At 36.5% G+C, this 27,583-nt stretch overlaps 1 protein-coding gene and 1 pseudogene across 3 annotated transcripts; both read left to right on the top strand.

Annotated features, from left to right (window-relative positions):
* The first annotated feature begins 893 nt into the window (after positions 1 to 893).
* Positions 894 to 4,674, top strand: LOC147522751 (receptor-like cytosolic serine/threonine-protein kinase RBK2). 3 transcript variants are annotated; one of them, XM_086560623.1, is made up of 10 exons: positions 894 to 1,452; positions 1,578 to 1,699; positions 1,776 to 2,182; positions 2,233 to 2,283; positions 2,516 to 2,782; positions 2,865 to 3,022; positions 3,112 to 3,327; positions 3,414 to 3,563; positions 3,643 to 3,845; positions 4,279 to 4,674. In XM_086560623.1, exons 6-9 carry the CDS (start codon positions 2,990 to 2,992, stop codon positions 3,649 to 3,651), a joined length of 408 nt encoding a protein of 135 aa, XP_086416749.1. In that variant the 5' UTR covers positions 894 to 1,452; positions 1,578 to 1,699; positions 1,776 to 2,182; positions 2,233 to 2,283; positions 2,516 to 2,782; positions 2,865 to 2,989; the 3' UTR covers positions 3,652 to 3,845; positions 4,279 to 4,674. The 3 variants fall into 3 exon arrangements, with proteins under 3 accessions (XP_086416749.1, XP_086416748.1, XP_086416754.1); XM_086560628.1 differs by having other exon boundaries at positions 1,040 to 1,452; positions 3,643 to 3,790; XM_086560622.1 differs by having other exon boundaries at positions 1,005 to 1,452; positions 3,414 to 3,845.
* On the top strand, positions 4,444 to 26,558 carry LOC147522752 (putative RNA 3'-terminal phosphate cyclase-like protein; annotated as a pseudogene).
* Positions 26,559 to 27,583: the final 1,025 nt, after the last annotated feature.

Here is a 27,583-nt window from a genome sequence, read left to right on the forward strand (position 1 = left end):
TTGATTGGAAGTAAGGCTGTAAGGGGCTTCTTTAAGAGTTTGAGACCTCTAATTAATATCTCCATTTGCGAAGATGAAGATGTTATCTGCAAATAAGAAGTTGGTAGAATTGTTTCGCATGAGCTTATGGATATTGTACAGGAAATTAGTAAGCATATTTGTCCAACTGTTGCAATCCCAATTTGATGAAGGATGTATCATCCTTTTGTTCTCTCTAGTAACTGTTGCATGTCTGTGGATCCTGTTCCTGTTTAAGCTGCTGTTGGTTATACGTATAGTATGTGCTTAATTAAGACCGCCACACGCTGAACTTCTGCAATTGACTCGAACTGTCGGGCTTTTCGAACTGTCATATACTCAAGAATGAAAAAAAATTTTAGTAATTATTACAAAATGCATAATGGTTGAGAAATAAACTTCATATAAAACATACTTTGATGACATTAGATTTAAGTCTTTTAAAATTCAAATCAGACATTTAATCAAAAAGAAAAACGTCTAATCGGTAAAGTTAATAGCTAACGAATTTTAGAGCAACTTTTAAACTGGTGCTGCATTTGGGATATATAATTTTGCAGTCTGAATGAGTAATGGTTACCAATATGAATCGTCTTCTAAACCGGTCTTTGCATTAGATGGTCTGTTCAGTGACTTCTAGCCTGGATTCTACAATATTGTCATACCTAGATTTTAGATACTAACTACTATATACTATATTATATGTTATAATGCCAATTTGAAGTTCGAATGTGCATAACTTTTGGGATCATTACTGTATTTCACTATATATATACTGCCACTGTTACTAACAACTGACTTAATTGTGTCATATGGGCCTTCCAAATCAAGTGTACAATGCGTATTTAATACCTGTAGTGTATACAAGTAGGGACATAGCTTTCTATTATCTAATCAAAGACTATTAATACTGAGTAGTTGAGAATGCTCCCAGTGATCCACGTCAACCCCTCTTTTTTCTCTGAGACTGACACATCAGATTTTTTATAAAAAAAATGAATTCTACGTCTTTTTTTTTTGATTTCAATTGTTAGTAATCCAAAATAGATAAAACCCTCTTTCCAAGCTCTTTTTTCAATTCTACGAAACACTCCAAACCCTCTTTCTCATTCCGATGGAGAACGATTAACAAGATTTGAAGTTGAGTAGTTCATGGTTAGTTTTCTGTGGGGGTGGTGGAGAAGGTCGAAGTGGAATTCCAAATTCGCTTTTGCTAGCTCAATTCGATTCCAATTCTCTCTCCCATATTCTTCTGTGCAATATAGTTTGGAAGTAAAATTTATGAGAGGAAAATTATTAGTAACAACGCTTTCAATATTATCAAGGTTCGTTTTTCTTCTAGCGGCTATGGCAGCTGCACTTATTTACTCTCCACCTGATTACGCTACAGAGAAGGACGACACCACCACCCAAAAACCAACAAGTGATTCAAAGGTAACAATTTTTTCCTCTCTATTCCAGATTTACAGCTGTCTCCTTTTTTTAGTTATATTAAAACACCCATATTATCTATATTATATTTTCTGAAATAACATTATCTATATTATATTTTGAAATAGAAGTTCACTTGGAATCATGAAGTATTGCTTTGAGCATGCACCAGATTATTGTTCAGTGGTTACAGTTGGAATTAGTAGGCAATCCCAACAACATTTGGACTCGGAATGTTCACCCTTAGAAGGTTAGACTAATTAATATTGTTTTGAGAAATTCTTATGATATTTTAGCTGCTTATTAACGTTTAACCTTCATGACAGCATCATCTTGTCAAATAAGTTCAATTTTGTTCTTCCGAACAAAGGATACCGGGTTGGAAACGATATACCAAATGTACAAGTTCTTTGATTCAAATATAAGGGAGGAGCAATCATTCAGGGAAGAAGAAGAATCAACAACGTTCCCTACCGAGCAGCAATGACAAGCCTTCACCAAGATTTTGTTCTAGATGGACCACACGGCAAAGAGAAAGGCTACTTAAGTCATGAAGAATCTAGCATTGCAGAATCCCCTAAGATGCAGTTAAAAGAACAAGGTCGCTCCAATATATGGAAGCATTTTTTCACCAATGAGGCTTTTATTTCCTTTCCGTTCCACATTTGATGGAAGAGTAAAGGGATATAAGTCGAGTTTCTCGACAAAGAAAACGAGCAACCTTCTTCTTCGAGTCACTTACATCTTGTGTACTTTTTCCACTAGCATCCTCAATTACAATAGGTTTTGCCGGCTATGAGGAGATCTCAAATGCTACAAATCACTTTCACCAAGGTGAACAATCATCGTGCAATTTTGCTTTTGGTCTTAACATGAATTCTCAAAAGCTTTCAAATTTTTCACCACTACTATGGGTTTATCCAAATAATGATAATTATTTTTCTATATTTCTGTTGGTACCAGTTATCATGAACAATATATGATTCTTAGTGAGAGAGATATGTCAAAGACACAACTCTTATTTAAGTTCTTCTTCATTCTTATGTCCAAAGAATTGCTTTTGCAGATAATATCGTGGGACGAGGAGGATATCTATTGTTCCTTTGTATACGAGGTGATTTATGTGATGGGAGAACAATAGCGGTTAAGAGCCTTCCGACAAAGGACAACATACGATGAAAATAAAGAAGAAAAGAATTTCTAATGGAACTGGGTGTATTAGGCCATGTTTGCCATCCTAATAAGAAAACATGCTTAATTGGTTTGCTTTGAGAATGGGCTTCATTTGATTTTGAATTTTCTCCAAATGGAAACTTGTCATCAACATTACATGGTGAGGATCTCTTGACTATTTTTCCCTTAATTTAAGATCTTCCTCTGTTTTGTAATATTGATCCTTATTTGGCCCCTTTTAGGCAAAGATTGCAATATCTTTGGAGTGGCCGGTTAGATACAAGATTGTCATTGGAATTGCGGGGGTTTGCGTTATCTTCATAAATGTTGCAAACGCAGGATAATTCATCGGGATATAAAGCGTCCAATGTGCTTCTTGGGCGATTTGAACCACTCAAAGGTGAAATATAGTTAAAAGAAACTGGTTCATGGAAAATGTGATCATCTATTATAAACTACTTCATCTTTATGCTGTTATGCCCTGTGCAGATTACAGATTTTGGACTTGCAAAATGGCTTCCCAAGCAATGGACTCACCACTATGTAATTCCTATTGAGGGTACATTTGGTTACTTGGCACCGGAGTATTTCATGCATGGTATTGTGGATGAGAAAACAGATGTTTTCGCGTTTGGTGTTCTTCTACTAGAGATAATAACTGGGAGAAGGCATATAGACATGTCTAAGCAAAGTCTTATGTTTTGGGTATGAACACGCCAACAACTAACTCTTAAATATGTTTCAGCTAACTTCATTAGTAACTAAACTTGAAGTATACAATGTTTATTTAGGCAAAACCTCTTATTGAGTCTGTAAACATTGAGGCGCTAGCAGATTCAAAACTTGAAAGTAACTACGACGTGGATGAGATGCGTAGATTGGTCCTAACAGCTTCATACTGTATAAGGCAATCCTCATTATGGCGTCCATCAATGAATGAGGTGAAGGATTTTTTTTTATACAATGATTCTTTACTTTGACCAAGGTTTTCAACACTTTTATTATGTGATTTTCATATAGATGGTTTGAGTGGGACGTCCCAGAGTCCTCTGAAAAACATCAAGTAGACCTAAAGTCTTTTGAGAAGATGTTGACCCAGTTGGAAGATGTTGGACAACAGTTAGCAATGACTTTTTAGACGGTTCTGCATTTCTTTGTTGGTGGTGAGGTATGTTCAATCTGTTTTGATTGGAGATACATGCTTGCGATTCGATACACATTTGGTAAGTGAAAAATCAGTAATGATACTTTTTAGTTGTAGCCTTTAGGCTCAGTTATTGAAACCATTTCCAGCGTTGTCTTTAAACCAGAGTACTAGATTTTACTTAGTGTGGGGTAATTAAGTCTCTATATTTTGTTCTTCAAAGAAGATAGGAGGCATGATTATACCTTTTATCTAGGTGGCAATGATTTAGAGTGGTTCTTAGGTATTATGTGACAAATGATACACTACAAAAAGATGGAGATGGTTATTCCTTTGGCTTCATTAACATTATGTTTATTCTGACAAAAGTATATTTATAGGTGAATATGTATGTATATGTATTTGCAAGTATTGCCACTTCTTATAAGTTTAAAACTTAAAAAGTATCTCAATTCTTAGGTAACTATTTATTTTCAACGGGATCAATTCTGATTTGTAACTTGCCTGTTCAGAAACATAAAAAAGTGGAGGATATCAATTTGAAAGGGATCAGAGTATGGCAAAGAAAAAGAATGGGGAAGATTGACTTGTAGCCATAAACATGGGGTTCCAAGTTCCGTTGGGCAATAACCCGTATTTGGGCTCCAACAAACAACATCTTCGACAAAGCGAAACCGATGGAGAGCGATGAACAAGATTCGGAGTTGTCATCATTAAGAAAGGGTCTCTCCTTGATTTCAATCTTTCATCACATACATGCAAATGCAGTCAATATCACATTGAATTCCATCGATGTCTTCAACTTCCTACCTAGACGTACATTTTTGGTTTGTCTTCTAGATTTTTTTCACGTATTAATGGGGATATGCTCAATATAGTTGTAATAAGAAAACCTGTAGTTTTACCCATTTTTTGGCTTCTCTTTGTCACACTCACACCTTTGTTTAAAGCACATCCCATGGTAGAGATGTACCATAAGATGGTCTTTTTCATTGAATTTGATCGGATATTAGTGTTGTGAAGTCACTAAAGTTGATACATGTTTCTGTTTTTATATTTCATATGAGCAACCTTGATTTGTTTACTGATGCACTATCGCAGCCCTTAAGTGCGTTGATTAGCAGCGATTAGGGTATTCTATAAGATAGTAGATAGTACTTTCTTTTCCATCTAGGAATTTTGACTGCATGTACTCATCGTGTTTCTAAACGGAACAGCTCATGATAAAGGTTGTTTGGTACTTAAGTTCAACTATGGATTAAGACTTAATTATATGCCACAACAAGGTGATGCAAGCACCAGTATCGGATATGTTATTCTCAATAGCTTAATGTGTTTCACTTGAGTTCGGATAAAAGCGGATCACGTAATGACATAAGTATTACGTAACATGCATTTAAGTGAGGATTAGAGTTCATTACTTTCGGAAACTAATGGTCTTCGTTAGAAATTATGTGGCGAAGAAGTGGATTAGTTATTATATCGATGACAAAGGGTTGCAAACTTGCGGCAGATGGGCCTCCTCATATTGATTGAGAATTATTGAAGCTCCCTATATTGTTAAGTCAATATGTTTTAGTTTAATGAGACGACGATGTACATGTTTTGAGGATGCAAAGATGTTATACATTTTCCTAAATTACCCGGCTCAAAACCTATAAAGATGATTGATATACAATAGGCTGTTGATATAAAGATTTCAGAAACATTGGAAATATGCCAAACACATCACAAGTTCACAACTTGTGAAAATTTACACTTCAAATAATCACCATCTGCCTGACCATTTTTTTCATAAACAAAACAAACATGTTTACAACATTCAGAGCTTTGCATTCAAAGGCTTTCGGAGGTAGGAGAGGGCACATTCAGATTTTAGCATTCAAAAGCTAAAAAAAACCAAAACTGGTCCTTAACTCTAAATTTCAGACACGCCCACAGATAAATGAGAAGCACATTGCATTCAGAGGCTAAAAAATCAAACGGCCTCTGACTCTAATTTTCTGACACGCCTATAGATAAATGAGACAGTATTCATAACAACATACCCTTCTAAGTGACTAGAGAATAATATCACAACTACAATTATATTCAGATGGCAAATATTTGTGTGGTGCAAATGTGACTTATCTTAGCCCAACCCGGTCTCAAAAATAACTGCCTCAAAGACAAGCTCTTAAAGTTGTATCTACTTTGAAAGACTATAGAATTCAGCTATCATGTATAACAGTTTCCTGAAGTAGTCTTAAGTACAAGGAATTGATGAAGCAATTGTCAATCTCCAAAGCAAGTAACCTGAATGATCAGATTGACTTGGAAATCTAAAGAAATTACATTTTTGTTGTGATAACTATTATTTGTCTCAATACTTCAATATTGCAAATGGTGCAATATAGTGTACAAACAAATATTCATTGTCACCTATATCATGATATTTATCTATATTTGAAATTGACATCGATTTGTCTTTCGCTACTGCTGATGCATCAGCCAGAAAAAATGTACGCATTACACGTACTAGATCATGGTTTGAGAGCTTGTAATCTCTTAAAAAAAATAGAAAAACATAAACTCTTCAAACAAAATATGCAATAAATCATTAGCTATCAATATATATATATATATATATTATTTATTTAAGTGGACTTTAGGCTTTTGAGTCATTAACTATCTATGTAGCAAGTCCGGCCATAGGCCGGGCCAAATGGCTAGTCTAATATAAATGTTGAGCTTCACCATATGCATGAGCATAGTACAAAATATCCCGATATATCGTGATATTTGGGGATATCTATCCGGATTTCAGAGAAAGATATATAAATATCACGATACGTTTAGAGATATATACAACTGCAAATATCGGCGATATTTTAACGATATTTGTGATATTTGGAGATATTTTGCGATATTTGGAGATATTTGGCGATATTTTATGTATATAACAATTTTATTTAATATTTACCATTATATTTAAAATAAATATAAATAATGTATCATGATATATCAAGAAATATCCACAATATCTATGATATTTATCGATATTTTGGATATATCTACGATATTTGCATGTGAAACAATGTCAAATATCCCCAAAGATGAGGATATATCCACGATACATATCTAGAAATTGAATATCGATAAATACCTATATCCTGATATTTTGTACTATGTGCATGAGTGCATGACCGCTCTTTTCATTGGTGGCCTGACCTGGAGCAGTGGTGATGAATGTGAGAATTATTTCTCAAGTTTTATAGCAGCCTATAACAAGATACAAAGTAGGACAGAACCATAAAGAGTATCTCCTTTGAAAAAAGATGCTATCGGGGTTGGGATTGTCTAGGAGCTGCTAAGGACTCCACAATAACAATAATTAATGGAGTTGAAACAATTCATCAGGAGGACTCATTTTGTGTTTGTATTTTGTAATGGGAACTGTTTGGACCCCCACCTACGTGGCAAACGTTTATTGGTAGGAGTATCCACTTTATTCGTTTAATCAACCGGGATAAAGCCCAATTTGCAATATCATAAATTAATGTACAGTCCCATTAACTCATGTGTCTAGGGCTGAACCCTAACTAGCCACATGGCTTGCCACTTACGTACATTAATTTATGTCTAGATTCGTTTCATATCAAAGAGATAATCATCAATTAAGAGTCAGATTCAATTACAATTACTTGAGCAACACGAAATCTCTACTCTACAGATATAAATACCAAACTATTTTTCATACAGAACTACGTTCTTGAGACTTGATCTCATCGATAATTTGGGTACGTAGGCAACCGAAAGGTACAGTCTCATTATTCTCCCGACCACCATCACTTTTCTAACTATTTTTCTACGTTCTTCATCTCTTTTGTCACCACTTAGTGTTTTGATCATATTTGGTCGAAACATAATTGGCGCCATCTGCGGTTCTTATTCAACACCCTCGATCACGTTCTGCAAAAATTATGACGAATAATAGAAGAGCTCAAGTTCCCGATACAATTACTATCGATCAACCCAACCATGAGTCCATGATGTTCAAGGTCAACCTGGCGACAACGGACAAAAAAAAAACTCCCGTCTTACTCTTCTTCAGCGCCGCACAACATTACTACTTTTCCATGAAGATATAGTCTCTGCAATCTGATACTGATAATATAAGTCAAATGCCTCGAGAAGCACTTCTTCAAAAGTTCAAGCGTGTACGGATTGGAAATAGAACTGTTACTACAAGCGTCGTCTGAAATAAACCATTCCTCTCAAAGATGATGTTACATCTATCGCACCACAACAGAACACACGCCAACGACATCGTAGCGTGTGGGATCGTTTACGTGGTGAGGATGAGATTCTCGTTGTTCGCAACGTAAGTCATCCACGAGTTCTCAAAAACATGTGTTGCATCTGTCACACCACAACGTAACACACGCCAACAACATAGTTGCGTGTGGGATCATTTAAGTGGTGATGATTAGATTCTCGTCATTCACAATGGTTACCCACGAGTTCAAGACAATAAATACAGACTTCGCAATGATTATTTTTCACGAATCTCAGCAAAGCGTATCTAATTCATATTTGTCCATTGTCGTTTGATAGTGACAATGGTCGTTTCATATTATTTGTTAGTACGACTCTTATATCAGCTGAATGGAGACATTCTTGCTTTGAGAAAATTGTATTGGCCTTGTTTCATGTTGTCAGACGTCTACTTACGGTTTTTAACCGTTACAAATTCTTTTTAGTAACAGTTATTTAGCGTTACTAAAATTAATTACTAACGGTTTTCTAGACTCAATTGCATTAAATATTTTCAAGAATAGTAACGATTTCTTTCAATTTATAACGGTTTGTACACGTAACTTAATGAAGATATTAGCAACAGTTATGAGAAATTAGTAACACTTTTTTGTGTAGTATGCGTTGCTAATTGAATCATTTAGTAACAGTTTTTGCACCCATTTCTAACATTTTTCCTACTTTATAAGTGTACTTAATGAAGAGCTTAGTAACGTTTTTTTGCCGTTACAAAACAATTTTGTATTGAAAAAAAATTAATTGGCATCGACACTCCATAAATCTTGAGTCCTGAGAATAACATAAATTAAAATATGTAAGACAGGCAAAATGAAAGAAGCATCCATACTTGAATTCAGTGAATGCTAATTTCAAGTCTAATTCCAAGTGTTACCCAAGTACTCAAAAACTTTCCAGCTAAATGATTTTTTGCAAGACAAAACCTATATGAGTGCATAATGCCATAATCATACCATTTAGTGTTGTAACCGTACCAAATATTAGCTAAAATGAAAAGTCTATTACAACTAAGAACGTAAAAAAAACATCCCAGCCAGCAAGGTGTTTAACTACTAACTAGTAGTAGTCCCAGTTAACTAATGTAGTAATAACTAAACTTTTCTTATTTAAAGTTACTATATGAAAGAATTGAACCAGCCCACTCTAAAGAGTATTAAGAGCTGGTCCAACTTCAATGAGAAGGATAGAATAACAATACCCCATTCTTATTTGAAGGGAAAGACATAGTCTGATAGGTTGATTCCTCAAGAGTCGAGAGCCCTTTCAAATTCCAAGAATTAAATGTCCTTTCTAATTAAATTGACCACAAATTCAATCAATTAAAGTGGGGTCGCTCATGTAAGTATTTAATCTCCCATGTGCCGATGGGTTTTCCTCATCTTACCCCAACCTTAAACAAACAGTGATTCTGGAACATTAAATGGCAACCTGATCCTCATATGAGCATCATTAACCCTCCCCTTGGGAGGATTTTAGCTTATGGTCATTGGATGATTGATTAATCTTGTTGTATACAATAAATAAGTCAATGAAGAACAGGAATTTAATTTGAAGAAAAATGAATTTTATTAAAGTGAATACTTACAGTACTTGATACCACTTGAATTGAAAAGCTACAGAAGGAAATGTAAACTACGGAAGGAAATATGCAAGAATATAAAGTCCTAAACCCACCAAATATATATAACCCCCTCATGTGAAGCCCCCTTTTATTTTTTGTTTTGTCTTTTTCCAATTACTAACAATCCAAACTTTGTACTAACAAAGTTTGTCTTTTCTTGTTTTAATTTGTTTTGTTTTTTTTTCTTCATTTGCAACATCAAATCATGCATTAAATTTTGTTTTGTCTTTTCTTTATTTGTAAGGTGGCACACAAGTGTCTTGCCACTTGTTGATGCATGATAACTTATCATGTCTTGTGGGCCTGCAGAGTGGGTCTACGTACTGTGTCCAGTGGCAGCTCGGATTTTGGTGTTTTTACAACTTTCTATCTTTGCGTAGAGCTCGTCGCCCTGGTTGTTCTGGCAATTCACTTGCCAAACTCGGCGTCTAGGTTTGAAAGATGTGAGCTTCGAAAGTTTGCTGCTTTTTTACATGTGGACCCGTTTTGCACTGGTTTTGTCCTTTTGGAATCTTCGGCTCTAGTCAGGCTATGTTGGGCTTCACTGAGGCTGAGTGGGAAGACTTCAAGTACACACAATATTCTCGTACTTTGATGCATGTTTTATCATCATATTCACGTTAACTATGAAAACCTGCAAAAGTACAAAAATATAATTATTTCATGATTATTAAACACATAATTAACCAAATGCTATGTCTCTATGGGGTTTAGTATTACAGTTTTGGGTGCTTATCACTATGATCACTGAGTTTAAGTATATTTGCAGCAAAGGCTTTTTGAGAGAGTTAAACAACTAGAAGTTTTATCCACTAACCCTACATAAGATAACTTCAGGGCCATCTAACATGAAATACTTAGACAACTCCAAAAGCTTAGATAAGATTATTGTTGTCAGCCACAACCTTGTCTTGTTGTTCACCGCCTTCATAAAGAGTCACACATTCAGCCAAGGTGTGTGGACTTCCAATTTTTCTACTACTTTATATTTCGTCATGGCCTCTTTCAACTTCTTTCTTAACTCTACTAAGCAATTTAAGTATCCTAGTTTAAGCTACACACTACACTACTTCCGGATAGCTAGACTTGTTTTTACGGCGTACCGCTTACAGCTGAGCGAGCAAACTATAGTGAGTTCTACAGAGTTCTCTACTAGACTGAACCACATATTTGCTATCCAACCACTATCATTTGCTAGATGCGTCAAACACATAATTTACCTTTATCTTAGTCCTTATTTACTTACTAGCTCAGGTTCGTTACTTCTTCAACTATGCCACATATACTCAATATACTTTATAGCTATAATTGGTAACCCTACCAAAAGATTTTTATTGCACTTGACAGGGTTGGAGTTACGTTGGTGATAGACTTCTATCTGCAGTGATACTGATAAGAGCCCAAAACTGTAGTTTTAACCCCTTAATAATATTACCTTTAGACCAATTATGTAATTAATAAGTAAGAGTTAGTACTGTTATCGTGTTCTTATGTATTTTAGGCATTGGAGTCGAATATGTACATAAATGCGTCCTTTTTGCTAGATAAATGAGCAAATGTTGGTTGCTAAGAAGTTATATGATTAAAGGCCAAGATTCAAGGAGAAAAAGCCTTTTTAAAGCTCAATCAAAGCTGAAAAGTCAAAGGCAATGCGGGCAGAAATAGCGCACAAAAGTCAGCAGAACTTCCGAAGGCTGTATCTTTGGACTCAAACCTTAGAATTAGGCCTACCTTATGTCAAAACGATCGGCTCGGAAAGGGATTTCTAATGGTCCAAGCCTTGACCCAATCAGAAGAGTAAAAGTAGATAAAAAGTCTGTTGAAGTCATTTCCAGTTGAAAACCCCTTTGTGGATTGAAGTAATGAGGTTTTGGGCTCGATTTTCCGGCCCAAAACATGGCTCCTCAGCCTATGCACGAAATTATGGATCTAGTCTCTTCTACATAAAGGGACTAAGACTTAGCTCTTAAGCAACTTGGTTTTTTACTTAGTCAATTATCCAAAAACTTAGTTCTAGTTCAATAAAATTAGTTTTAGAACAATAAATTAGTTTGTTAGACTTAATTACTTAGTTAAGAATCAAATACTTAGTTTCTATTTCAAGTTTTAGTTTCTAATTCAATATTTAATTCATAGATTTAGTTGATCTTAAATTGATAATTAGTTATTCATAATCTTAGTTCTAAATTAGTTTTAAATTCAATTTTAATTCATTTTGAATCATTATCCTCTTGTTAAATTAGATTAATAAAGTTTATTGCTTACTCAATAATGACTTGTTCTATTTGTTCTTGTGTTAGAAATAATAGTGTAATGATTCAAGGCTAAAACCTCCATTAGAGGGGTTTAAGGAAACCTTGATGAAACTTGATTTCGATTAGCGTAAAAATGGTCGTAGTAATCTATTCCATTCTATAAAGTAATTAGTTCTCCATGAGAATGAGTTTGATTGCTTCACATGCTGATTGTTAGTTGGTAGAGATTACCATGAACAATTAGGGATTAGATAAACCCAATTGTTATGCGAAAACATTACAATTCGGATTACGACAATTCTTCGTTAGTTTATTAAATCGAATTAAGGTGAAATCAAATCCCCCTAATTCCTCCCCTTATTATCAAATTAGTATTTTCGTAGTTTGATTTATATCATCTTGATTGTTGATTCACCATCGTAGTTAAAATTCAATTTCATTACTCTCACGACTTTGTTAGTTTACACGAACTAGGAAACTTTACATCTAAACGAGCTAGGAGTGGAACAAATTCTCTACTCTAAACGTGTTGCATTGATAAAGAGAGTAGATAACTTTGATATATAAGCAAGAAAATAGTTTTAGTTTCACTTACATTTGAGTTTCATCACTTATTCGTAGGTAAAACTATCGTTTTACGTATTATCAAATGGCGTCGCTGCCATCTTAGTTGTGTTTAGTTTCATTTTCTTTAGTAGTGATAATCCTACCAAAGTCACATTAAACCCACCCACCCTTGTTTGGTTCTAACTGTGGTTGTTTGCTTCAGAACTGATTTTTTTTCGGAGAAATACACTAAGCGCGCCCCGCGCCTCAATGGCCTAAATTCAGAGCACACCACGCGCTGAAGCCCCTGGAACTCGAGATAGGCACGAGCGCGCCCTGCGCCTATCCAAGGCAAATTCAGAGTGCACCCCGCGCTGAAGCCCCTGGACTTCGAGTCAGGCAAGAGCGCGACCCGCGCCCTTGAAAGGCAAACTCTGAGTGCGCCACGCGCCCTTTTCTGAACAGCCCAATTTCCATAGGTTAGTCCAAATTTCCATTTCTTCAAGTTATTCAGTGTTTCTAACTTGTTAAATACAATGAGCTCGCGTATACAAGATGATATTCATAAGTGAAGCAAGGAGGCATTCAGGTACTTCTTTCTTCCACTCCTCGCATCTCTTATTAGAGGATTTATACTAGCATATCAGGGTTGTTTTGACTGTTGTCGTGTTTCTTTAATATTGGACTTAGCCTTGCATGAAATTAAGTTCAGGTAGAGAAAAAACAACTAACGTAATCTATCGTGAACGTCAACACACACACCTATCTAGTATACACACACTACATCTGAAATAATGGCTGAAGAAAGAGAGTCACCTCTCTCTGACTTTTACAAAACCTTGAACGATTGCCCCAAATCTTGCATATTTCTTGCAGACCCAGTGGGGGATTCCGAATCCCCCCGAATATATTTAATTTGTTATCAGTTTTTCATTGGTTAGACCATGAAAAACCTTATCAGCATATGTGTAGGATTGAACAAGTTCTTATCACATGCCATCATCCTACGGTAGGTGCAGAACAAATTAAACTGAGGGTGTTTCCTTTCACCCTAGCCGACAAGGCGGAGTCTTGGTTAACTGCCCAAACGCCTAATTCTGCGGACTCATGTGCCAAACTTGTTCAATTGTTTATGGAACATTTTTACCCACTACTGAAGACAGATGAAATGCTTTCCAAAATTTATTTTTTCCGCCAGAATCCTCATGAATCCTTTTCAAAGGCTTGGAATCGTTTCACTGACCTTCTTATAGATTGTCCACATTATAACCTTGCGAAAGACACGTTAGTTCGTGCTTTTTTCAAGGGAATTTTACACCACCATAAAGAGGTCCTTGATATAATAAATGGGGGTAGTTTCCTCAGTAAAGGAACCTCATAGGCTTATAGGTTTTTAGAAGATCAAACAAAGTGTAATAATAACTGGGGAGGACGATATCCCCCGCTCCGCTAGTTCTTATTCAACAGTTAAGGATGCCGGTATGTTTGAGATTAAACCCGATCCTAAGCTTAAAACTTTAATTGAATCTCTCACTAAAAAGTTAGAAGTTATTTCTGTTCAACAAAAGCTTATCCCCATCATGAATGTCAACTCTAATCCATGTAATTTATGTTTGAGTCCTGAGCATCCCGACTCCTATTGTCCTCTCGCCTATGAACAGCAAACATCACAACCAGATAATGTTTGCTCCATTAATAGCTATCCTACTCCTAACGCCCCTTGGAGACAAAATCCCAACTTCAATTGGAGAAATAATCAACAAGTTACACCTCCATGGTATAATAATCAAAATGTTAGGCCAGCAAACAATTACAACCAAGCTCCACCACGACAAGGACAAGGACAAGGGAATTATAATAATTCTAACAATAATAATTATAATGCTAATAGAGGTATCGTTCCAGTTAATCATAACTATCACAACCCACCTATTAATAATCAACGTGACATAGTTCCTGTCACACAACCTGTAACAAACACTCTTCCATAACCGGATCGTTTCGACGCCTTTATGCAAACCCAACAATAGATTTTACAGTCCATCCAACTTTCCTTACAGCAGTTAGCCCATGAGAAAGTACAACCCAAAGGTTTGTTTCCAGGTTAAGCGACACCTAATCCTAAAACACCAAACACAGCCTTTGAGGTAAACGGTAATACTAGTAATAAAAATGGAAACGTAGGTGAGCTAAATGCCATCACCACTCTCCGTTCTGGCAGAGTGGTTGATAACGCCGTAACTATGCCTGTAGTTACCCCACCAGTAGTCCATACACCGGATATTGTACTAGATACCGAAATAGTAACTGAAGATCCTACCCCTGAAGAGATACCAGTTAAACCACAACCTAAGAAACAAAAGCCAAGGTTAGACATCCTGTTGATCCATACGCTAAATATAGAGAGAAACCACTGTTTCCCCAGAGATTAGCCATGTTAACCAAGGATACGAATTTCGATGAGATTATGGAGGTTTTTAAAAATCTAACGATAAACCTATCCTTTCTGGAAGCGATTAAAATGTTACCTCACCATGCTAAGTTTCTTAAAGAGTTGTGCACTACTAGGCGTAAGACAAATATTCCTAAAGACGCCTTTTTAACTAAACAATTTCCAACTTTAACCGAACATAATGGAATCGTTAAGTACAAGGACCCTGGTTATCCTACTGTACAATGCACCTTAGGAGATTCCCACACGACGACTGCGTTATTAGACCTGGGGGCAAGTGTTAACTTACTCCCTTATTATTTATATAAACAAATAGGTCTACAGGAGATGCAACCTACTAAAATGACGTTGCAATTAGCGAATTAGTCTATTAAGTATCCTAAAGGTGTGGTTGAAAACGTGCTTGTTAAGGTTCAGGATTTCTACTATCCTATTGATTTTGTTATCCTCGATATAGAAGTCGCTATTGACTCTGTTTCGATCATCTTAGGGCGTCCTTTCTTGGCAACTGCCAACGCGCTTATAAATTGCCACGATGGTTTGATGTCCATGTCTTTTGGCCATCTTTCTGTTGAGGTAAATGTTTTTAAAATGATGAAACAGTTACCAGATTCGTCTATAGATGGAGAGGTTAGCATGATCAAGAGCTTAGCTCAAGACTATTTTAATAACACATTTCCAGAAAACCAGATGCATAAATTCCTTTCCTTTGGAAGTTCAGTTTTCGCCGATGACTCCTACTTAGAGGAAGTCAATGCCATTTTCGAGTCTACTCCTATAGTAGACCCTTATGTTGCTCTATCTACTGAGTTTGAAGGCCTGTTATCTAAATAAGTCTTCACTACTCAAGATGAGGACCCTCTAGAAGCATTTATCGATATTCCACCGACCCCTCTTCTTAAACCTCTTCCTTCTGAGTTGAAGTATATTCAACTTGATCCGGATGGTAGTCATCCGATAATTATATCTTCTCTGTTGTCTACGGATGAAGAGGCATGGTTGATTAGGGTAATTAGGGAACATCGTTCAGGGATTGGTTGGTCTGTAGATAACATTGAGGGGATTGACCCTAATGTTTGCACTCATTGTATCCATTTGGAGGATAATGCAAAGACTTCTCGCAAACCTCAGCGTCGCTTGAACCCTGCCATGAAAGAGGTGGTTAGGGAAGAAGTCTTACGTTTACTCGATGTGGGTATCATATACCCAATCTCCGATAGCGAATGGGTAAGTCCCATTCATGTATTTCCTAAGAAATCAGGGGTTACCATGGTACGTAATGCTAAGGGTGAATATGTTTCCACACGAGTCCCTATAAAATGGAGGATCTGTATTGATTACAGACATTTAAATGCCATGACAAGAAAATATCATTTTCCTTTACCATTTATAGATTAGATGCTCGAACGTCTAGCTGGTCACGCTTATTATTGTTTTTTAGATGGCTACTCTGGCTATTTTCAAATTATTATCGATATTGATGACCAAGAAAAGACTACCTTCATATGTCCTTTTGGAACATATGTCTATAAATGAATGTCTTTTAGCCTTTGTAATGCTCCTGGTACCTTCCAGCGGTGTATGCTTCATATATTTAGTGACATGGTAGAGCGCTTCATGGAAGTTTTCATGGATGATTTTTCTATCTATGGAGACTCTTTTACTGACTGCTTGTCTAACCTGTCTAAGGTTTTAACACGGTGTAAAGAGAAAAGCCTAGTTTTAAATTGGGAAAAATGTCATTTCATGGTGAAAAAGGGAATAGTGCTAGGTCACATTATATCTAGTGATGGCATCAAAGTAGACAAGGCCAAACTAGATAAGATAGCGTCTTTACCTATATCACGGACTGTCCGTGATATTAGAGCCTTTTTAGGCCATGCAAGTTTTTATAGGCGTTTCATCAAAGATTTTTCAAAAATAGCTAGGCCTTTAACTAATTTGTTTTTAAAGGATGCCATTTTTTATTTCAATTATAACTGTAAACAGGCTTTTGAAACTTTAAAAGTCGCCTTAACATCTGCACCCATTATACAGCCTCCCGATTAGTCTAAACCTTTCGAACTCATGTGTGATGCTAGTGATTATGTCGTTGGTGCTGTGTTAGGTCAGAAACTAGATAATAAGTCCACTGTCATTTATTATGCTAGTAAAACTTTAAACAATGCTCAAAGAAATTATACAACTACGAAAAAAGAATTCTTCGCTGTCGTTTATGTTTTAGATAAGTTTCGTCCTTATTTGGTTGGTACTAAGACTTTAGTTTATACGTACCAAACAGCCCTTAAGTACCTTCTCGCAAAGAAGGATGCTAAGCAGAGATTGATCCGATAGATTTTTCTCCTGCAAGAGTTCACCTTAGAAATTAAGGACAAAAGAGGGGTCAAAAATATAGTTGCCGACCACTTATCTAGACTAACAGATGACGATGATAGTGATTTTGAGTCCATACCTGACTCTTTTCCTGATGAGCATTTGTATGCTATTTTTTCTGCACCATGGTATGCAGACATTGTGAATTATTTAGCTTCTGATATTATTCCTGATGTTTGGTCAAGAAATGAACGTAAAAAGTTCTTGGCCAGAGTTAAGCTATACTACTGGGATGAGCCCTACATTTTTAAATATTGTGCGGATCAGATTATTCATCGTTGTATTCCCCAATGGGAATATAATGAGGTTTTATCGTTCTTCCATGACAAAGAGTGTGGTGGCCATTTTCGTGGTACGAAAATAGCTGCTAAAATTCTTCAATGTGGGTTTTATTGGCCTACCCTTTTTAAAGATGTCCAAGTGCATTGTAAAACGTGTGTTCATTGCCAACAACTTGGGTGAATCACTAAGCGTAATATGATACCATTAAATCCAATCATGGTGGTAGAAATTTTTGATGTATGGGGCATTGATTTCATGGTTTTATATATATTCTAGTTGTCGTAGACTACGTGTCTAAATGGATAGAGACCATGGCTTGCCATAGCAATGACCATAAGACAGTTGTGTTTTTTGTTAAGGAATACATTTTCTGTCGGTTTGACATTCCTAAAGCCATAATTATTGATGGTGGAACACATTTTTGCAATAGAGTTGTTGCGTCTCTAGTTAAAAAGTATGGAGTTACACATAAGGTGGCAACTCCTTATCATCCACAAACTAGCGGCCAAGTAGAAGTTTCTAATAGGGAAATCAAAAATATCTTAGAAACAACTGTAAATCCTGATAGGAAAGATTGGTCTAAGCGTCTAACTGATGTTTTATGGGCGTATAAGACTGCTTTTAAAACTACTATAGGTATGTCTCCCTTCAAACATGTATTTGGGAAACCTTGTTATTTGCCCGTTCAATTGGAGTATCGTGCTATGTGGGCTATAAAAAGCCTTAACTTCAATTTTGATGAGGCGGGTGTCAAGCACAAGTTGCAATTGAATGAGCTTGAAGAAATCTGTAGCGATTCTTATGATCTCGCGAAGGATTATAAAGCTAACATGAAACGTATTCATGATAAGCAAATCTTGCGCAAAAAGTTTGTGGTTGGTCAAAAGGTATTGCTTTATAACTCCCGTTTGCATATTTTTCCCGGGAAATTAAAAACCCGTTGGTCTGGACCTTTTCTGGTTACTGAAGTCACCCCTTACGGGGCAATCACCTTGGTAAATCCCAAGGACAACAGTACATTTCAAGTCAATGGCCAATGGTTAAAACATGTTCACGAGTTAATGTCTCTTGATGTAGAGGAAGTCCTTTTACAGGACCCTGTCTATGAGGACTGACCTTTGTTGTTTGGTGTACTTCCTTTCACTTCCATATATTGGTGAGTGCACCATTCAGGTAACCGGGCCCTCCTATTGGAGTGTGTGGCTATAAGTACCGGATCCTAAGTTCACGTTTAACATAATTCACGTTTTCCACTCTTGCATGTTTTCTCGGTTTTTGAGTCATGTTTCTCTATGGTGTGAATTATGTATTTATTGCTTTATTGTTTTCCTTATATTAAATCTTATTCATAAAAAGTAAAAAAAAAAATATTAAAACCATAAAAATAGTAATCTAAGAAGTCTCGGGAATCTGACTTTAAAAGACCCATGTTTAAAACAAATTTTCTAAACGCTGTTCTATAAAATTTGTTTTGGGGTGGGGTGTTGGTCTTTCCATCCTTGATTGCTCAACTTTCCATTTTTGTTGCTTATGCCGTTAAATAGTATTTTGATTCGGGTTGACATTATCTATAAATTTAGATTTCATTTGTTCGCATAACTTACGTCATTCACGCACTTCGAGGTGTTTTCCACCTTTTTATATATCAACAACGGTTAGAATAGAGTGTTTTATGGATCAATGGATTGGAAATTTTCTCTTGATCGTTTTCATATATCATTCGCAAAATTCGGACCGTTAACGAATCGAGAATTTTAGTTTGAAGTTTGCGCGCATAAAAACAAAATGGGTATTTTTCAAAATTTATTGGGCTTGGGCCCAAATCTTGCACGCATGTGCGACTTCTTCACACTCAAAACCAGTTCGTGATTTCTCTTTCACGCCCCATCAGCCTCCATTAAACCCTAAACAAAAAAAAAAAAAAAGTTCTTGATTAATAACTTAACATATTAATAACGCCCAAACAGTTATGGAAATAAGCCGTTACAAATATTTTTAGTAACGGTTCTGAGCCGTTAAGAATATCCTGTTTTGGTATAGTGTATAGCAATGCTCAAAAATCCTCTCCCCCTTCTTCCTGTTCATCCAAGTTCAAAAATTGAATCTAGAATTTCATTTTCTATCTTCTTTACACCTCACCTCACTATAATTCTCTCTCTTCCCTTAACTTCACCTAATAAAAACAACATTTTGCTTAAAGAACGTTAGGAATTTTGTAGGCGTCTCAACTTTCAGGCTTTGAACATCACATTTCTTCCAGTATTTCTGTTTGTACACTTCTGATGCTTAGCAATGTTGTTCTTGTAAAACCTTTGAAGCATATCATCTCCCAGCAACAACGTAGAGATCGAGCTCATTTTGATCTTGTGAAATCTCATTAGTTTATGCTATAGCATGGGAATAAAATAAGGCCAGAGTATTCACCTTGAAGTACTTAAAATTGTTTCACAGGAATTACAAATGATTCTAAAGATCCATCAGTGGATACATTCAAGAGGACAACATTGCCTCTGCTCAAGCGTTTTGGAATTCCTTCAGAAGGACTGGATCTAAAAATAGAAAGTCGTCGTAGTCCTCGGGGTGGTGGAGAAGTTCTTTTGGGTGTTCCGATTGTACCGAACAGTCTGTCAGTGAGTTTTCACTACCTTTCTTATCCTGGACTCGTGCTCAGCTATTAGGCTGCTGATATATATATTTCTCATGTAGGCAGTCACATGGATTGATGAAGGAATGGTAAAGAGGATTAAAGGTACCGCTTTCTCTACGAAAGTTTCCTATCAGTTTGAGAAAACCATGATAAATGCTGTTCGTGGGATATTTAATCGGCTACTTCCTGATGTTCACATATTTCAAGACCACAGATTTGGTCAGGAGGCGGGAAAGTAAGTCTGCGTTTGTTTATTATTTCATATTTTTTTTTTTTTTTTTTTTTTTTTGTAACGACTCTTCTATGTATTTATATAGCCTATTTATTCATTTTATTCCCATGATTATGGTTTCATGGAAGGAATTTTTTTAATCTAGTAAGAGAATCTAAAGACTTGACTGTGATTTATTTTGTTACTTGAAAATTGAAATAACCACCTCTGCACTGTTGGTTTAAAGAGGAGATATGTGAGGAAATGTGGAACTTCAAAGTCTGAATAACAAAACTTTTAGTTTATTTAAGATTGAAGTCTAAGAGAAGGAAACTAATACATACGAGATTCTCTTCTTTCTACTGGAAGAGACTGCCTAATATATAGGACTCAATACTCGTAGTGGGCATTCCCACTATGAACTTCTAAACTGAAATACAGAACTACATGCTCTAAAATAGCTAACAACTAAATACTAAGTCAAACATGACACATGGCAGAAACATCTACCTAGCAGACTAACAAATATACTTGCATCAATTCTCATCACTCTCCCTTGATGCAAATGCCGCAACACCTAGAGAAGATCTGAACTTAACAAACTTTGGATATGATAGTTCCTTGGTAAGTCCATCAGCTACCTGTTCATCCGTTGGGACATACTTCATAGTGATAATTCCTTTTTCAACCATGTCTTGAATAAAATGATGACATATCTCTATGTGTTTTGTCCTCCCATGGAAGACGGGTTCTTTGTCATACAAATTGCAGACTTGTTGTCGCAATAGATTGTTGTTGCCTCTCTTTGAGTCTGGTGCAAATCTTCCAATATCCTTCTCATCCATTTTGCTTGACCAGCTGCGGATGCTGCTGCAACATATTCAGCTTCTGACGATGATAGTGCAACAGTGTCTTGCTTTTTTTGAACTCCACGAGACAACTCCTGAACCAAGACTAAACACTAGACCACTAGTGCTTTTCCTATCATCCACAAAACCAGCCCAATAGCTATCACTGAAACCAATCAAGTCAAACTTAGTAACTGGTTTGTACCAAATTCCATAGTTGCTAATTGACCTGACATAACAGAGAATCCTCTTTGCTGCTCCAATATGATGTACGGAAGGACTATGCATAAATCTAGAAATTAAACTCACAGAGTACATAATATCTGGGCGAGAGTTTGTCAAGTACATGAGTCCACCAACCAAACTTCTAAAATAACTTTCATCAGCCTTCACAGTCCCATCATTAATAGACAACTTCTCACTGGTGTTCATCGGTGTAGAAGACGTCTTACAGTTCACCATATTGAATTTCTAAAGTAAATCCACAACATATTTCTCTTGAGAAATAAAAATGCCGTCAGGAGTCTGCTGAATTTGAAGACCCAGAAAATAATGCAATAAACCCAAGTCAGACATATCAAACTCATGCATCATACTATCCTTGAACTCTTTGATAAGACTGCTAGAATTGCCAGTGTATATAATGCCATCCACATAAACACAAATAATAAGAGTTTCAGTACCTTTGACCTTTACGTATAAGGTTGGCTCACTTTTACTTCGGTTGAAACCATGGCTTTCAAAACAAGAATCGAGTCTGCTGTACCACGCTCTTGGCGCTTGCTTAATCCCATAAAGTGCCTTTGTAAGTTTGTACACTTTCTCTTCCTTTCCTTCGACAATGAACCCTTGTGGCTATTGAACATATACCTCTTCATTCAAATAACCATTGAGAAAAGCTGATTTGACATCAAATTGATATACACGCCATGTCATTTGAGCTGCTACTGCGAGAACAAATCTAACAGTTTCAAACCGAGCAACCAGAGAGTAAGTGTCGAAGAAATCTACTCCGTGTTGTTGCACATACCCTTTAGCCACGAGCCTTGCTTTGAACTTTTGCACTGTCCCATCAGCATTGTACTTAACTTTGTAGACCCATTTCACCCCAATTGCATTTTTTTCAGGTGGCAAATCCACAAGAACCCATGTCTGATTTTTTTCAATGGCTGCCATTTCGTCTTGCATAGACTACTCCCACTCTTCTAGTCCTTCCGCTTCTTCGTAGCGCGTGGGTTCTGTAGCTATAAGGGCAAAAGTTGTATCATAAATATCCTTGATGCATTTAAACTTACGCGGAGGTGTGTCAGTATCAAGTGTAGGATCATATAGATTGATGTCTATTCTACTTGAATTCATTGATCCCTCACTACTTGAACTCCTTGAACTTGAGTTAGTTGACAGAGATGAACTTGAAGAAGGACTCATATGCACAGGAGAAGAACGCTGAGGTGAATTCAAAGGAGAAACTCGAAAAGGTGTACTGGTACCACTCATCTCCTTTAACTGATCCGGCTCTACTTGGTCTTCAACAAATGGCACATTCGGTTTGTCCTTTTCTTCCCAATCCTAGAAACTTTTCTCATCAAATATAACATCTCGACGAATAATAAGTTTCTTAGATTCGGGATTATAAAGTCTATAGCCCTTCGTATTAGCACAATACCCAACAAAAATGCACTTCTCATTTTTCTTGTCAAGCTTGCTGCGAGAACTTGAATCAATCAAAGAATAAGCTATACATCCGAAAACTTTTAAATAACTCACATTTGGTTTACGATCCCACCATGCTTCATAAGGAGTCATGTCGTGCACTGCTTTTGTCGGAGAAATATTCAGAAGAAACACGGATGAGGACACCGCTTCTGCCCAAAAAATATTAGGCAGCTGCTTTTCAGTTAACATACTTCGAGCCATCTCTACCACAGTCCTATTCTTCCTTTCCGCGACCCCATTCTGTTCTGGAGTTCTCCGTACTGTGAGTTATCGTCGTATACCATGTTGCTTGCAGAATTTCTCAAACTCATCGGATAGAAATTCTCCTCCTCTGTCAGTTCTAAGAGCTTTGATCACATGGCCACTTTCTTTCTCCACAAAAGCTTTAAACTCCTTAAACTTGTCAAATGCTTCTGACTTATAAGAAAGAAATACACCCAGCTCATACGAGTAAAATCATCCATAAAGAGCAGAAAATATCGACTTTTGCTGAGGGAATGAGTACGTGTCGGGCCACAAATATCTGCATGGAGTAGTTCTAACGGCATATTTGCTCGCCAAGCTTTACCCACTGGAAATGGAAGACGGTGTTATTTCCCGTATATACAACCTTCACATACGTCGTCAACACAAGTAATAGATGGCAAACCAAACACGAACTTCTTCTGACTTAATAATTTCAGCCCATTAAAATGGAGGTGTTCATACCGTAAGTGTCACAATCTAGAATCATCATTAGCATGAGCAACAAGTGCAAAATCATCAATACAAGATAGCTCAAGAGGAAACATCTTGTTTTTCGTCCTGGGGATCGTAACCATAGGTTTTTCATAATGCTTTTTTCTGATTTCACATGTATCATCATGAAATAAGACTGAAAAACCTCTTTGAATTAATTGACCAACACTTAGCAAGTTATTAGCTAAACCAGGTATATAATAAACACCGTGAATAAGTCTATCAATACCTGACTTAGTCTTAACTTCTATACTCCCCTTACCTTCAATTTGAACTTGTTTATCATCACCAAGGCGAACTTGCAACTTCACAGATTCATCTATGCTTCTGAAAAAGGTCTTTTCACCTGTCATGTGATTGCTGCAACCACTATCCAAAAACCACACATCGTTCGTACTATCTTTCGGAAGTAGATAAGTAAGAAACAGGTTACCTTCTTGCTTTTCTTCAGTGAAATTGGCTTCTTGTTGTCTAGCCTTTGCAAAGCAATACGGTTCTGTGTGCCCGACCTTGTTGCAAAAATTGCACTGCTTTCCCCTATAATCCTTATAGTTCTGCCTATAGCCGCCTCTATCACCATTTTCTGACCTTCCACGACCAAAATTAGACCTGCCTCGGCCTCTTCCACGACCACGATACCCACTATTTCCTCTTCCACGGCCTGAATACTTATGTCCAGAACCAACTTCACCATTTTTATCTTTATTACTAATCTCTACTTTGGACTGAAATGCCTGCTCAATATTATTTTCTGCCGACCTATTCATCCGTTCTTCATGTGCTAAAAGGGAACCCATCAATTCATTAAGGGTGTACACCGACAAATCCTTAGACTCCTCAATAGCTGTGACTACATGATCAAACTTGGAAGGTAGGCTTCTTAGCACCTTCTCTACAACCTTATGGTCAACAATTTTCTCACCAAAAGTTTTCATTTGATTCACAATCACTGAAAGTCTACAAAGAAAATCTTGTACCGACACACTAGCTTTCATTAGAAGTGTTTCGAATTCTCTACGAAGAGTCTGCAGTTTTATAGTGGTTGCCTTGTCACCATGAAATTCCTGCTTCAGAATTTTCCAAGCTTCTTTCGATTTGGTTGCACTTGCTAGTCGAGGGAAGATGGAATCCGACACAGCCTGTTGTAATACAAGTAAAGCCTTTGCATCCTTCTTGCGAAGCTCCTTCAGGTCAGTTGTTTCCTTCGCATCTACGTAACCACGCTCAACAAGATCCCAAAGGTCTTGTGAAATAAAAAAAGTCCTCATCTTTATACTCCAAAACTCATAATTTTCGCCATTAAAAATGGGCACAACGGATTGGGAGAGGTTTAGGGTATTCGAATTAGACGACATCATGAATTACCCAAAAACAAATAAGAAAATACCTCTCTCTGTGAAGATTTTGCTACAACAATTCAATTCTCCACAAAACACTAGAAAACGCCCAATTGAAAGAATCAAAGGCTCTGATACCACAATGTTAGTTTAAAGAGGAGATATGTGAGGAAATATGGAACTTCAAAGTCTGAATAACAAAACTTAGTTTATTTAAGATTGAAGTCTAAGAGAAGGAAACTAATACATACGAGACTCTCTTCTTTCTACTGGAAGAGAAGTTCATAGTGGGAATGCCCACTAGGAGTATTGAGTCCTATATATTAGGCAGTCCCACTATGAACTTCTAAACTGAAATACAAAACTACATGCTCTAAAATAGCTAACAACTAAATACTAAGTCAAACATGACACATGGCAGAAACATCTACCTAGCAGACTAACAAATATACTTGCATCAATTCTCATCATGCACATCATTGAGTAATGATCATATCATTCCTTTGGCAGATCGCCTGGTTATGGCATTTCATTGGTTGCTGAGACTACTACTAGCTGCTTCATCTCTCTACTGATACAGCAGTCTGTTATGCAAGGGGAGAGGACACAGATGATTACGACGATGATGAGAGAAAAGAACTGATGCCTCCTGCAGAAGTTGGCGAGCAAGCTGCTTCAATGCTTACTTGGAGAAATAGAGCAGGGCGGAGTTGTAGATTCTATGCACCAGGTTTGTTTATCAAAATGTATGTTTAGAAAGGGAGAAATGGGAGAGAAATGAGCTAAGCATGACAGGCGCAAGTGCATCCTGATTCTCTCTCTCAGCTCACTTGGATTATTGATTAGTCAATTTAAAGATATGTACGCGTGTGTCAAGCAACTTGATTTTTAATGTGATAAAGGTCGTCCAGTGTATCTCCCTCTTTCTTTTATGCAAAATTATGACGCAATTGTTCACCTTTAGCATCTCCATGTTTTACTTATCAAAATCTTGTTCTTGCAGGGGATTTTATTCATCCTCTGCACTCTATGTCCACAAGATGTTTCCAAGGTTCGTGTCAGGAAGCTCTTACCATATGCAATAGAAACACTCAGACACATTAGAGATTTCCTCGATGCCAAGTTTGTCATTACACCGGATTCATCAACAGAGACGGTCATACTGAAGTGTGTTGGTTGCGGGTTGAAGAACCTGTCCCGAAAAATTTCTTCAATTCAAATTAGAGTGTTTTCTTTTGTCAGCACAGGGTTTTGGTTCTAATCCTGTGTGTGTTGACCATCTCGTGTTGCTCAAAATGTTGATCACGGACTATATATATAGGTCAGTGAAGAGGTTTTGTATTGTGGAAGAGCTGCTGATTTGGGTTTGACTTGGCTATATTTGTCAACCCATAGGATTAACTTATTCTGGACCATGCTGAACTCATCAAACTAGAATATTTTGGAAGAAAACAAGTGGAGCACCACTTGGGTTATATTTTTAGCCTACACCTTATAGCGTCTTGCAGAGCTTGTGAATCACATTGATTAATCTATTACGTGAGGTTTACATGTAAAAACTAAGGATGTGCCAATTGCTAGTTTGTAAATATTGTTTTACAAAGTTGGATATGGTTAAACAACAATCCAAGTGATTCAGGTGGAGATGATTCATACTCGGCGTCGATTTAACTCTCTGAACATCCATTGTCTTAAATTATTGATTGAAGGTTGAGTGAACATAATCCCACAAAATGGTGTCACAAATTTAGGCCCAAACATATATATTGACCAATAATTTTGGTTTTAGGCATGGTTGACTAATAATTACGGTTTTAAGACAAAAACGGGCTGACATTAGCATCTATCACTAATAATTTCGCTATAAGGATATTTTCGGCATTTCGCTATAAGGACATTTTCTGACTGACGTCTGCAAGTTATTTTTTATTAATACCAATTATGATCTTTTTCTCCATCTAGCAAAAAAAAACTCAAACTAGAAACTTGTAAAATACTTTTGAGATCTAAATGTTTCCATCTTTGAGCTAGTTGATTTGTGTATTGTGAACTTGTAATTAGTGATTTAAGATATGAGAAAACATTTATCTTTGTAAAAAATTTTGAGATGTAGTTGTTTCCATATTTGAGTTAGTTGATTTGTGTGTTGTGATTAGTGATTTAAGCTATAAGAAAATATATTATTCTTTTATGACAAACACTCTTCTCATTTTTCAATTCTAGATTATTAATAATTGAAAAATAATTAGGTCGATTTCGGCACCGGTTCGACAAACAATTGAATTTCTTTTTCAAATCCTCGAATCTTGTGTTCATCAATTGTGTGATTTATCTCGATTTCAATATTGTTATCGTCAATGATATTTTTAAATTTGGAGTAGTAGGCCGATACACATGCAAAAACCACTATACATGTGTACAACACACATGCCCACATCATTATGCATGTGTACAACACGTACACATACAAATACAAA

Source organism: Coptis chinensis, chromosome 1 (genome assembly GCF_015680905.1).
Source record: "Coptis chinensis isolate HL-2020 chromosome 1, ASM1568090v1, whole genome shotgun sequence".
Classification (NCBI taxonomy): Eukaryota; Viridiplantae; Streptophyta; class Magnoliopsida; order Ranunculales; family Ranunculaceae; genus Coptis; species Coptis chinensis.

Coding starts and splice junctions, on each gene's coding strand:
- LOC147522751 (XM_086560622.1), top strand. CDS start 2,990: ATGTGCTTCTTGGGCGATTTGAACCACTCAAAG. Junction 3,023..3,111: donor GCGATTTGAACCACTCAAAG/GTGAAATATAGT, acceptor TGCCCTGTGCAG/ATTACAGATTTTGGACTTGC. Junction 3,328..3,413: donor AGCAAAGTCTTATGTTTTGG/GTATGAACACGC, acceptor ATGTTTATTTAG/GCAAAACCTCTTATTGAGTC.